Source organism: Sturnus vulgaris, chromosome 10, assembly GCF_052056855.1.
Source record: "Sturnus vulgaris isolate bStuVul1 chromosome 10, bStuVul1.hap1, whole genome shotgun sequence".
Taxonomy (NCBI): Eukaryota; Metazoa; Chordata; class Aves; order Passeriformes; family Sturnidae; genus Sturnus; species Sturnus vulgaris.
The window spans coordinates 4,066,103-4,078,754 of NC_142252.1; the positions used below are offsets into that span (position 1 = coordinate 4,066,103).

Below are 12,652 nucleotides of genomic sequence, written 5' to 3' on the forward strand. Positions count from 1 at the left end.
TTCCCAGCAGGCACAGGCCCAATAGCACACAGACACATATTTTAACCTTGGCTGGGAGCTGCCTGCCACCTCCTTTAATTATGGAAGGCTTTTTTCCTTTGACCCAAGTAACTTTTTGTCCAATTCCACAGGAGTTCACCGGTTACCTGCAGAAGCACGACGAAGTCCTGACGGAACTGGAGAAAGCAACCAAACGCCTCAAGAAGCTGGAGATGGTTTATAAGGAGTTTGAGCTGCAGAAAGTTTGCTACCTGCCCCTCAACACCTTTCTGCTCAAACCCATCCAGAGGCTGATGCACTACAAGCTGATCCTGGGGAGGCTGTGCAAGCATTACACAGCAGAGCACCGCGACTTCGCCGACTGCCGCAGTGAGTGACGCCCTGCCCTGTCCTGCTGCCAGCTCCCCTTCCCAGCTGCTGCAACCCTGGCAGTTCTGAATTTCTGTGCTGGCAGCCACTGACCCCCATGAAAACACTGCTTTTCACCTGAGGCCGTGGAGAAGGCTTCCAAAATGGAGTGATAGAACTGGGATCACACGAGTGTGTAATTTGAGTAGAATCTGTAATATCACGTGGTGAAAAAGTTAGAATTTAGGCTTTTAGAATATAGCAATGCATGGAGGGAAAGGTGGAGGCTTTAGGGCAGAGGTTTCTTTCTTCTTCACCATCTTCTTCGTGGGTCTAGCTAGTACTTTTGTAATTAGATTGAAAAGTCTGCATTGCTGGTCATAGGTCTTTTAATCCTAACTCTGGCAGAAGAGAAAAAAGAAGACAAAAGCAATACCCAGGAACATCCAAAACTCTGCCTGTGCCTTAGGACATCAAGAATTATGGAATCAGAGAATCTCAGAATGGTTTGGGTTGAAAGGGACCTTAAAACTCATCTCGTTCCCCTTCCACCATGGACAGGGATACTTTTATAGACCAGGATGCTCAGAGCCCCACCCAGCCTGGCCTTGAACACTTAGGTTCACTTATGTTCAGTTATGTCCACAAATTCAATGTAAGTGCTGCTTTTTCCTGGCATTCCAGGAAGTGGTTTTCTCCTGATGGATCCCAATGCTTCAACCAAAGCTGGAAAATTAGTCCTTGTCTCCTAACAGGGGAAAAAAAAGGCGGTTTTCTTCACAAACTTTTTGTCATATAGATGTAAAAATAAGACCAAAAAATGCTTGTTTTGTAGCATCAGAAGCATGTGTAGTAAATTCCCTTCATGACAAAGTAATCTTGGGCAGAAATAGTTTGGTTGGATTTTTTTCATTTACATTCAGCTACGTGGTAAATACTTTTTGTTTAAGCAAAATCTGAGACACACAGTGATCTCCAGAAGCATAGGAAATGCTGTGAAGTCCCTTGCTCTATTTACCCTCCTCTAAAATACACTTAAAGAAGTTGGCAGTTGGGCTGGGTGATCGTTGTAGATCCTTTCCATATGAACCATTCTGTTCTAAAATTGGCTATAAATTCCAGATCTAAATTTCAGATTCAGTTTTCCAGGGGGGAATTGGGTGGCCTGGGTTGCTCTGCCCTTGTCCCATTGGTGCTGTTCTCCACACAGATGCACTGAAGGAAGTCACAGAAATGACCTCACAGCTGCAGCACAGCCTCATCCGTCTGGAAAACTTCCAGAAGCTGACAGAGCTGCAGCACGACCTGATTGGGATAGACAATCTCACAGCACCTGGCAGGGTAAGTGCCTCTGCTCAGTTTTTAGAGCCTTTATTGGTTTTATTTCCAAGGAAGTGCCTTTGAAGCATGGATTTACCATCACTGCCCCTCTGGTCTGTGGGACAGCTGTAAAGGCTTCATGGGACTGTCTCTTGGTGAGTGCCATGGATATGGGATCATCACCTTGGTGATGTTCTGAGGAATAGGTCAGAAATGCTTCTGCTTAAACTCTGGCTGCAGTTCCATGTTTCCAGTGCAGATACTGGGCATACTGGGTGCTGTGTGTGTGAGGGGGAGCTGATGTGTCCTACTGGAAATCCACTCCAGCTCTGCTTGTGTGTGCCTGGTGCAAACTCAGAGAATGGAGGGATGGCAAGAGCCACAGGGCTGGGCTGAACTGCTGTGGGTGCCTCTGTGTTACAGGAGTTTGTGCAGCTCCTGTTCCTTTGTTTTTGATTGATGTACTGGGCATAAATAAAGAAGCATCACATGTGCTTTGGGGATGCTGTGGCAGTCACTGCCACATCCACTGTGGGATGTGTGATGGGTGAACTGCTGGTGTCCAACAGGAATTCTGCTCCTTTCCCTTCTCTTCCTTCACTGATTTAAATGCTGGCTGAAGGAAGGAGCTGATTCATGTCACAAAAAAAAGGAAGAGAAGTGTCATTGGGCCTCTAAGAAATCTGTTAGTGATCATTGCTGGACACCAATCAACATCTGTGTACTCTGGGATGAAAATAAAACTCCCTCAAGTCACGAAGGATAAAAAATTTAACTTTTTCTTTTCCACTGCAGGAATTTATCCGGGAAGGTTGCTTGTACAAGCTCACTAAGAAGGGCTTACAGCAGCGGATGTTCTTTCTGGTGGGTGCTGCTTCTGACTTTATCTTGAAGACTTTGGGTTTATAAAAGTTGTTGAGGAAGTGTATTTTCATGTGCTTGTGTTGAAAATCAGCACCTGAGAACTGAAAACTCACTCTAAGCAAGGTTTTTAGAGGGTGTGGCTGTGGTACTACTCTCTGGTCAATTTGGTGCCTTAATGGCACAGAGTTTTAACTGAACTTAAAAATTTAATTTCCTCTCTTATAAGTAAACAAAAGAGAGGTTTGAAAGGCCAAACTGACTGAGAAATGGCATTTCTCATGCATCTACAGTGGCTTTTAAACAACACTTTTTAAGGAGATGTCAGAAAAATCCTTGGCCTGGCCTGCTGCTCTCAGAATACTGATTGTTCTCTTCCTGCCTTTCCAGTTCTCAGATATGTTACTGTACACAAGCAAAGGGGTCACAGGGACAAATCAGTTCAAAATCCACGGACACCTCTCTCTGCATGGCATGTTGGTAAGTGGCTCCATGTTGCATCACAGACTTAAGGAAATGGTTTTGCCTAAGGCAGGTTGAGGAATTCCTTCAGGGCACAAGGACCAAAGCCACAAACTGCTCCAGGGCCGGGTCTCAGCAGAATTGGACCTTGATGTGTGTCAAACAGAGCTTTCTTTATCTGCAGGTGATGAGTCTGTTCCATTCCACATTAGCAAAACAACTGGAGCATACCCTGTTGCCCATTCATTTTCACACTGGTGAGGAGCTGGTCTGAAAATAGGGATTTATTTATCCTGGTGTTCTGTCCCCCTGCACACACCTCAGCATGTAATCAGTCCTCCTGCCTCCCCACACCTTTTCTAACAGGATTGTTCTTTCTGTCTTTGGTTTGCAGCTGATAGTGCTTGACCCCCCGGTAAGTCATGAGCCAAATCTGCTCCAAGCCCTTCCTTTCCTTGCCCTGTTGGAAGTGATGTTGTGCCCCTGCAGTAGAAACACATCCTAGATTTTGGTATAGAGCCAAAATAGATTTGAATGTAGGTGGTATTCATCAAAGAGTTGCTGTTCTGCACTTCCTGCAACTGGGTTGGAATCTTGTTTGATCCAGTCCCAGCCAGCACTGGACAGTTTTAGTGTTTATTGGTGACTGAGCATTGATGATAAAATTCTTTTCTTTTCCTGCAGGTGGAGGAGAGTGAGAATGAATGGTCTGTCCCACACTGCTTCACAATCTATTCTGCACAGAAAACCATAGTGGTGGCAGCCAGGTAATCCCAGTTTTCCTGTGGCTTTGATGGATTCCTTCTCCAGAAAGTTACTGCTCAAGTGCTGTAGAGCAAGGGGGGTGATTTAAGCATCCTCTGGACTTCAAAATAAGCCCAGGACTCTTCACAACTCCTTTTTCAGTGTTCAGTTTTGGGAAGGTGTAGTTTATCCTGGGCTGATCCCCCAGCATGGGCAGCAGGAAAGGGATTGGGATTCTGCCCCACTGAGGTGAGACCCCACCTGCAGAGCTGCCCCAGCCCTGGGACCCAGCACAGGAAGGAGCTGGAGCTGCTGGAGAGAGTCCAGAGCAGGCACCAGGATGAGCAGAGGATGGAGCAGCTCTGCTGGGAGGAAAGGCTGGGAGAGCTGGGATTGTTCAGCCTGGAGAGGAGAGGCTTTGGGGTGACCTCACTGTGGCCTTGCAGTACCTGAAGGATCTGACAAGGAAGATGGGAAAAGACTTTGGACAGGGGCCTGTAGGGACAGGACAAGGGGGAATGGCTTCCCACTGCCACAGGGCAGGGTTAGGTGAGATATTGGGAAGGAATTCTTACCTGTGAAGGTGGTGAGGCCCTGGCACACGTTACCTGTCAAAAATAAAAATTGCTACTAGGCTTAGACCATGTGTGGAATTTTCAGTCTAAATTAAAAATTTTCAGAAAAAAGAGACAGTTACCAAAACAAAGAAATGGTGTGGCTGTGTCTAAAGCCAAACCTTCCACTGTTGCACCCCATGGATACAGAAGGGTGTGAAGGTCTCACCTTGTAGTGGATCCTGGGAGGGAGGAAGGAAGTTTCCTCTTCCTCTGCTCTGGGTTTTACTTGCTTGAGATGTCAGGTACATCCCTTTAAAAGATGGGCAGGCTGCCATTTATCCTTCCAAAAAATCATGGTTCATATCCCTCATTTCCAGAATTCCTCTCCTGACCCCTGCCAGCTGTCTTCATTTTATTTGCTGTAAAGTCCAAGTGTTTAACTGTTGGTTTAGTCTTGTTTCAAGGTTTGAGTATGAAAAGTGGAGACTGTATGAGGTCAGTTTCCTCTCTGGAAAGCTCCTGCTTTGGAGGAATTCTAATTTTGATTTTATTTATCTGATGGAAGGATACTGTCCCTTGTTTTGGGCAGTGCCTTCAGCACATGGGCACAGCTCTGGGCTGGCACATTCCCATTGTCACTGCTTCCCTTGCAGTACCCGTCTGGAGATGGGCAAGTGGATGGAAGACCTCAATGTGGCAATTGAAATGGCCAAGAAATCTACTGAGAAATCCGAGATGCTTCTGGAAAACTCCGTGTGCAACCGCTCCAACAGTAAGTGGTGTTCCCTGCCTCCTTGAAAAGCAGCACTTGTCCTTTCTGCTTTTCCTTTTGTGAGTTTGATGACATAAATGATGTATTTTTATAATTCATGTGATAATGGAGGATTGGACTTTGGTTTTAATCAAAAGAGATATGCTTGTCTTCCTAGACTGATGTTCAAGGTAGCTTTAAATGCAGCAGAGATGCTCCCATTGCAGAGTTGTTAATTTAATAAGGTCCTTAGTCACCCTTTACATAGATTTTTCTTAATTTAACCATGTGGTGAATTTTTTGTCCAAAGTGTCTCTGGAGGTCAGCTTTTACAGCCCAGTATTCCTGTGCCTGTCTGGTGGTGAAAAATGGAGTATTTTTTCTTGGAGACCTCTGTTCTGTTCCTTGACTCAAGATGAAGTGTGGGCATTATGATTTGTTGGACACAGCCCTGACTCAAACCACTCTGTGATTTTTTTCTAGTGGAAGGTGTCTGGGTGCATGGCAGGGGGTTGGAACCATATGAGCTTTAAGGTCCCTTCCAACCCAAACCATCCTTTGATGTTGGGATCAGTTTGATCAGCCTGAGTGATGAAGCCCAGGCTGATGTGCTTAGAGTGGTTTCTGTGTCACCAGTTGAGCTTGACACACTTCAAACTGGACCATGGCAAGAGAAAAGCGCCTTTCCCAGGAATCCCAGCTTCTCTTGCTTTTTGTATCACACAATTTTCTTAAACCACTACCCAATTCTCCTCCCCCAGGATCCTCTGATGAGGTCTCTGTAGAACAGGAGTCCGAAGATGACATTCACTCCTCTCGTAGCTCCTTGGACAGGCAGAGCCACCACCGTGCCAACACCACCATGCACGTGTGCTGGTACCGCAACACCAGCGTCTCCATGACCGACCACAGTGTGGCCGTCGAGGTACCCAGGGCACAGTGCTGGCCCCTCTGTCCACGCTGCCCTGGCCTCCATCTCCCATGTGGCCTTGGCAGCAGTTCTGTGTGCAGGGAGAGTGGGGCCATCAACACCACTGCATGCTGTCCCTCTGTACCTGTCTGTGTGTCCGTGCTCACGCTCTGCTCTCCGTGCTTGCTTCGGCAGGACCCAAGCAGGGAGGGTTGAAAGGAAACCCAGGATGTCCTGGGACTGAATCACTCCTTTGGGTTTCACCCTGCCTGCTGCAGCACTGAGCATCCCCTGTGCTGAGCACTGCTGATGTGCCTCAAATCCTGGGGTCTGTTTTGGGCCCCTCACGACAAGAAGGACATTGAGAGGCTGGAGTGTGTCCACAGAATGACGGAGCTGGGGAGGGTCTGGAGCACCAGGAGCAGCTGGGGGGGCTCAGCCTGGAGAAAAGGAGGCTTAGGGGCAACCTGGCTCTGCACAACTCCCTGGAAAGAGGGTGCAGCCAAGTGGGGGTTGGCTCTGCTCCCAGGGATCAAGGGGTAGGACAAGAGGAAATGACCTCAAGCTGCACATTGGAGGTTCAGACTGGGAATCAGGAAGAATTTCTTCGTGGGAAGAATGGTTAAGCATTGGAACAGGCTGCCCAGGCAGTGGTGGGGTCACTATCCCCAGAAATGTTCAAAGAATGGATGTGGCATGTGTGGATGTGGCACTTTGCCAAATTGTTCAGTGGGATTTGGTCAAAGGTTGGACTTGATGATCTTTGAGGTCTTTTCCAACCTTAATAGTTCTGTGATTATAAGTTCTCTACCCATGATATTTTCCTTTAGAGACTGACTGTGCTGTACTGAGCTCTGGTTAGCTGCTGTACTGCACCCAGAATTAAGAAGAGGGAATTCAGTTGGAATTCTCTGCCCTTCCCTCACTGGCAGGACTGAGCAGCCAAGTGTCTTTTCATGGCAGCCTCATTTTATACTGAGCAGAGATGTTTATCATATGTCCACAGAGGTGTTCAAGGCCAGGTTGGATGGGAGTCTGAGCAGCCTGGGCTAGTGGAAGGTCTCCCTGCTCTAAGGTCCCTTCCAACCCAAACCTTTTTGGGATTCTATGAGCCACTGGTACCTGCAGTCTTGCTGTTACTCACAGTGCAAGGCAGCACTCTTGGCACATTTGAGCACTGAATCCTGCAGATTTTGAGAGTGATCAGCTCAGCACTCCTTACACTGCTTGCACCAACTGTGTGGTTTTACTTTAGGCAGCAGTCTGGCAGGGTAGGACACCTTCCTGGAGGCTGGCATGCTTGGAAGACCTCCAGAAGTGGGAAGCACCTTAAATAACATGGAGAAAAAAAACCCTGACAAAAGCAATAGGGCAGGGGCCTGCAGCATGTGTCTGTGCCTGCCTGTCCTGCTCTGCTCTTGAGGCACTTGTTTAACTGCAATTAAAAATTTGGGCACTGGAGCTCCTGTGTTTTTCTGATAGAGACACCATGTGGATCAGCTTGTAAGGGAAGTGCTATAGCTGTGACCTGGGCTTGAGGTACAGACATTGGGCACTTGAGCTGGCTTCTGTTGCAGTTTCTGTGGAGGGGACTGGCCTTTCCCTGCTGACACCTTGGGAAAGACACCAGTTCACAGTTCTGTGCATGGATAACAAGGTTGTGGGATTGAATGTGTGAGTTCTTGCACTCTCCCTCTGATCTGTTTCATGTTCTAACACTGTCGTTTTTCTCACAATCCATTTTCCTTTGACAGCCACCTTTCTTGCATCACTCCTCTCACCCTAACATTCTGTTTTTCTCTCCTCCTTTCTCTGCTCAGTTTTCTGCTCTCTTGCTGTTTCTCCAGAGCTTCCTCCTCGCTATTTGCTGGGCCAGGCCCAACGGCCCAACACAATCACCCATGTTTGTTGGTACCGGAACCAGAGCCTATCCCTGTCTGATTACTTGTGCATGATCCAGGTAAAGATGCCTCTCACATTTTGTGCTGGTGGGGAGGAGCCATGGGATGCCCAGGAAAATGTCCTGCTTCCTAACTGCTCACGTGAGGATCCTTGTCCTGAGGCAGATTTGTACCATTGCCTTGTTTAAGACAGGATTTCCTTCTGTTTATGCCTCAAAAAATGGTTCTCTCTGTAAATCTGCCATATGTCCTGTCTTTTTTTCAAATTACAAAATTCCTGTGCTGTCATTCCATGCCATAGGTTTTCCTGTCCTGCTGTCTGACTCCAAGGCAGTGGTGTTCCCCTCCCTGCAGCCCCTTCCACGCCAGCTTTGCTTTGTGTAGCTGCCACGTGTTGTTCATCCTCTGTTTCCTCTCCTGCTTTATTTCCCTTCTCACACAGTGTGCTCCATGTGGGGTTTCTGCATGTAAGGAAGGGTGGCTGAAAGGGCTGGACCCTGGTGGCTGTCACCATACCTGGGAGGCCTTTGACACCAGGGGGCAAGGGCAGGAGCAGCATTGTTCACCTGGAACCTGTGATTTCATGGCAGTCCTCTTTTCCTTCTGTGCCAGAACCAACTCTCTGGGTATTTGCTGAGGAAGTTCAAGAACAGCAATGGCTGGCAGAAACTGTGGGTCGTCTTCACCAACTTCTGCTTGTTCTTCTACAAGACACACCAGGTAGGCAGGTGTAGGTGAGGGGGGGATGCTCAGGGTGTTTGGGGGACCTGGGGATCCTTGGCTTTCAGCTCCAGGGACAAATCACTGCTGGTTGAAGGAAAGTAGTAAGGGGAAGAGGAGGTAGTTGAAGCTGGTCTCTGAAAGGCTGAATTCTTGTGGAATTTAATTGGAATTTCCAGTTCTGATGGTTCTGACCTTCCATGGCCTTTGGCCCGTCTTTGGCCACTTCTCTCTGTGCTGGGCTTCAGCTCAGCCTCACAGGCTCCAGGGATTTTTCTGCCCATGGTATGTTCAGCACCTGCTTAATAAGGAACCATGGTGCAGCACAATCTTTTCATCTTATTAACCAAGTAAACCGTGTTTATTAACCCAATAATTGGGTCATTCTGGCTTCTTGCCTCGATGGCACATTTCTTTTGTGAGGGTTACTTTACCTTTGTGTCAGATCTGTGCTTCGAGTTTCATAGGAAGGGTGCAGAGAAGGAGGAGAGAGCCCAGGAGGCAGCATTGAGCAGAAACAAATAACTACAAAAAAACAAAAAAGAAAGGAGTTGGGAGAAGGTTTATTTACAAGCTGTTGGTAGCTTTGCAGAAGAGTTCTCCTGTTGTCTGCTGGACAGGAGTGCACAGCCCTCGGCTGTGGTACACTGGCTGCATGGCAGGACTGCCTTGCACTCAGGGCTGGGTTCTTGGGCTCTTGCAGGATGATTATCCCCTGGCCAGCCTCCCCCTGCTTGGCTACACAGTCAGCTGCCCTGTGGAGGCAGATGGGATTCAGAAGGATTATGTCTTCAAGCTGCAGTTCAAGTCCCACGTGTATTTCTTCAGGGCTGAGAGCAAATACACCTTTGAGAGGTAATTTTCTGTTTTCTCTGTCTTGGTTTATAATCTGCTCTTAACTCAGTGGTTGGTCATCCCATCCTCTCTTTCCTCCTAGTCTGAGTGATCTTCCAGCACATTCTCAGGAATAACATTCCCTTCTTCTCCCCACTGATGATATTTGGAGACCCCTCCCCTGACAGAAACCTCCTCAGTGTGTGGGGGAGCTGGGGATACACCCAGAGCTGTGAGCTGTGCTTTGTGCCAGGATTCTGAGGCTTCCTTGCAGCCAGGGAGGAATGTGGGAGGGGAAGGGCTGTGGGGTACTCAGCTCCACCAGCTCTTTGGGAGTCAGATTTCCAGATTCTGTGAAGAGTTTTTTGGTTTTTATCTTCCATCTCTGGGAGTATTAATTATAACACAAGGCTGAGAGCAACAAGTGCAACAGGGCTCCCTTTCACTTGTCTGGTTTCTCTGTAATTACATTTTCTTATTATCTTCTATAATTAGAATGAATTGCTCTTAGGGGCTTCCACAGAGGGTTCAAACTGTGTGTGAAATGTACCATGTACAAAACTTTGCTGCTGTGTTGAGAACCATTGCACTGGGTCCTGCCTTGCAGGGTCGTATTGGTTGTTTTGGAATGTGGTTTTACTTAGGAATGTGGTTTTACTGAGGTGTCACATGTCCCCCTTCCCTGGGAGAGTGTCACACACTTGTGAACAGCTGAGATATCAGCTACCCGAGCCATAAGTTGTGCTCTTTAATGCACTGGGCTCCTGTAGGGATTTCAAAGGAAAAATGTCCAATTCACAGTGGATTTTTCTTGCTTTTTTCACAGTTGCTTTGCTTTCTTCCACATGAGCAAGGCAGTCACCTATTTCCTAATTTATTGTTAAGAAAAGCAATAATTATTGTCAGCTTGTCATCCTTGATAACATTGTGGAGAGAAGAGAGTTCTCTGGAGCTCAGAGCACTGTAGACTTGTTACCTGAACAGGCAGCCACGTTCTGCAGGGCATTTACCACATCCCAAGCTGTCCCTTTGAAGAGTTAATTTTCCACAAGACTTGTAAAAGAAGGAAAATGGCTGTTTTGGGAGGTTTGGGAAAGGGGTGCAGGTCATAACAAAAGACAAGATAAGCTGTGAGTGAGGATTAAGCATTTCTCATGTCTTGTCTTGGCAGGTGGATGGAGGTGATCAAAAGAGCCACCAGCTCTCCAGCCAGGTCGAGCCTGCTGTTTCCCAAGGAGAAGGACACTCACACAGACTGATGGGGGCAGAGCTGGATCTCTGCTGGCAACACCACCAAAAGAAGCAGGTGGGAACAGGAGTCTCTGGAGTTGACAAAGCAAAGACCCATGAGGCTCATTCCCCCCAGTATGGAAAGTGGGAGTGAGGGGGCTGCAGACAGGGATCCCATCCGTTCCCAATGGTGTGGAAAAGGGTCAAGTCTGTTCCAGATGAACCTACTTAGAGAGAACCCAAGAGCAGCAGTGCTCCAGTGCACACATCGTGGAAGGGTTCTTGTTCCATTGGACCTGTACAGTGACACCTTTACCTGCCCTGAAGGCAGGTACCACCTTCTTTTTACATTTTGACTGGATGATCAGCACACATGGGAGAAAACCAGCAGCTTCCAGGGGTGCAGCTGGCTGGCAGCAGTGGGTGCCAGGGCTCCCAGCCACCCCCTGCCCCAGGTGCTCCATGGGGCTGGCAGCACAACCCATCCTGCTGCTGTCACCATCAGCCTGCTGGCACAGCTGCCTCAGACAAACAGGAACACAAGATGTGTTGGCTCATTCTGAACAGACACTGCAGCTCTCCCAGAACAGCTCTGCTCCTCAGGAGCTGCCAAGGCAGCAGTTTTGCAGGGAAGCAGGAAGACTGAGTTTCTGCCGAGCTGGCAAGGTGTTGGTGTATGGTGGATCGGTGCAGGGGGGTGCATGGTTTGTCCTCTGAACTCAATCACTATTCTCATATCACAGCTCCAGTTTCTTTATCCTGTAGTAGGAGTTAAGTAAGGCATGGGATGGCAAACACTCTCCACTCTGGTGTGGGTGATGTTTTCAAGGCATTAAAGCACTGTAGGAGAAGGAGCCTCTGAAAGTCACTGCTGCTTGTGCTTGTGTCATGCAAAGACTTCTGAAAATCCCTACTCTTCTATTTCAGTTCAGGGTGGGATCCATCTTCTGTTTCTCATGAAGGTGTAAAAGTCACTGGATTCCAGATGGAGAATTAGTGTCTGTGGACTCTATTAAATTTCTGTATTAAATCTGAAATGTTTGCAGCTTGTTCTCTTTTGTAAAGCTGTCACCTTTGGGTGCCTCCACAGAAGGACTGACATATGCTAAGTGCCACAAAGTGCTGTTGGACGTGGCTTTGATGGGCTGTGGGGACTGATTTATATTGGATAGAAAAGTGTTTGTGTACTAACAGAAGGAACAATGCAGAGAAGCAGTGAAAGCAAAAGGCAAGTGTTGCATGCTGTGAGGATGGAGGAATGTGGAGATCCCATGGGACAATGGGAAGGACAGAGGCCACCACGAGTGTTCAGTTACAGTCTCGAGCATATGTGGGATGAGGACTGAAGGGAGGGGGAATCCAGAGGGATTTTCTTGCTTGGCATTTGCATCCTAGAGGAGTGACTGCAGATCCAGCCTTTGTCACCGCTGTCACGAAGACCATTGTCCCATCTAAGTTAAATGTACTTAATTTATTAGCGTCTTCATTTATTATTTTTTTAATTACCTGTTGTAGGTGTATCCATGTGGATTGATTAGACATGTTATACTGTGGCTGAATATGACTGTTCAAAGTAAATAGCATCTTGGTATAAAACTCTCTCAGCCTCTTATTCCTGAGCTCACCATCTCCATTCCTGGGCCCACCATCCCAGGTTCAAGTTGCTCAGTAGTTTTCCACGACTCTGGATCTCACCCTGTACCAAGTGCTCTCCATCCACAGTGGGGATGGTGTGGAGGAGGGGGCAGAGCTGCCTTTGTGGAATTTGAGTGCCACTTGCCCCACAGTGAGCAGGAATCTTCCCTTAAGGGTTGTGGGCAGGTGAGTGAATGATCCTTTAGTTGTTTCTGTGCTGAACCCGCAGCTCAGCATCTCTCTTGAAGACACAACTGCTGAGATGGAATCTGTAAACCATCTGGAAGGACAGCAGGCAGTAAAAGTCCCCTCTTGGTTTGAGAATGCTGAGCTCAAAAAAGGGTTTAAACATAATTAAAATGGCATCTCCAAAGTGTTC

General features: G+C 47.7%; 1 protein-coding gene across 5 annotated transcripts in view; it reads left to right on the forward strand.

Moving 5' to 3' along the window:
* FARP2 (FERM, ARH/RhoGEF and pleckstrin domain protein 2) overlaps positions 1 to 12,234 on the forward strand; it is an 80,556-nt gene extending 68,322 nt beyond the window's left edge. The window contains exons 18-27 of one of the 5 annotated variants that reach the window (XR_015805635.1): positions 132 to 369; positions 1,559 to 1,689; positions 2,464 to 2,532; positions 2,920 to 3,009; positions 3,676 to 3,758; positions 4,946 to 5,064; positions 5,805 to 5,968; positions 7,774 to 7,913; positions 8,467 to 8,574; positions 9,278 to 9,307. Coding sequence is in view for 1 of the 5 variants with exons in the window: in XM_014870378.2 (XP_014725864.2) it covers positions 132 to 369; positions 1,559 to 1,689; positions 2,464 to 2,532; positions 2,920 to 3,009; positions 3,676 to 3,758; positions 4,946 to 5,064; positions 5,805 to 5,968; positions 8,467 to 8,574; positions 9,278 to 9,429; positions 10,580 to 10,667 (1,242 nt within the window). In the remaining 4 variants the exon portion in view is untranslated. Of the gene's footprint in view, positions 1 to 131; positions 370 to 1,558; positions 1,690 to 2,463; positions 2,533 to 2,919; positions 3,010 to 3,675; positions 3,759 to 4,945; positions 5,065 to 5,804; positions 5,969 to 7,773; positions 8,575 to 9,277; positions 9,430 to 10,579 lie in introns of those variants that run through there. The other 4 variants (XR_015805637.1, XM_014870378.2, XR_015805634.1 and 1 more) reach the window with 4 other exon arrangements.
* Positions 12,235 to 12,652: the final 418 nt, after the last annotated feature.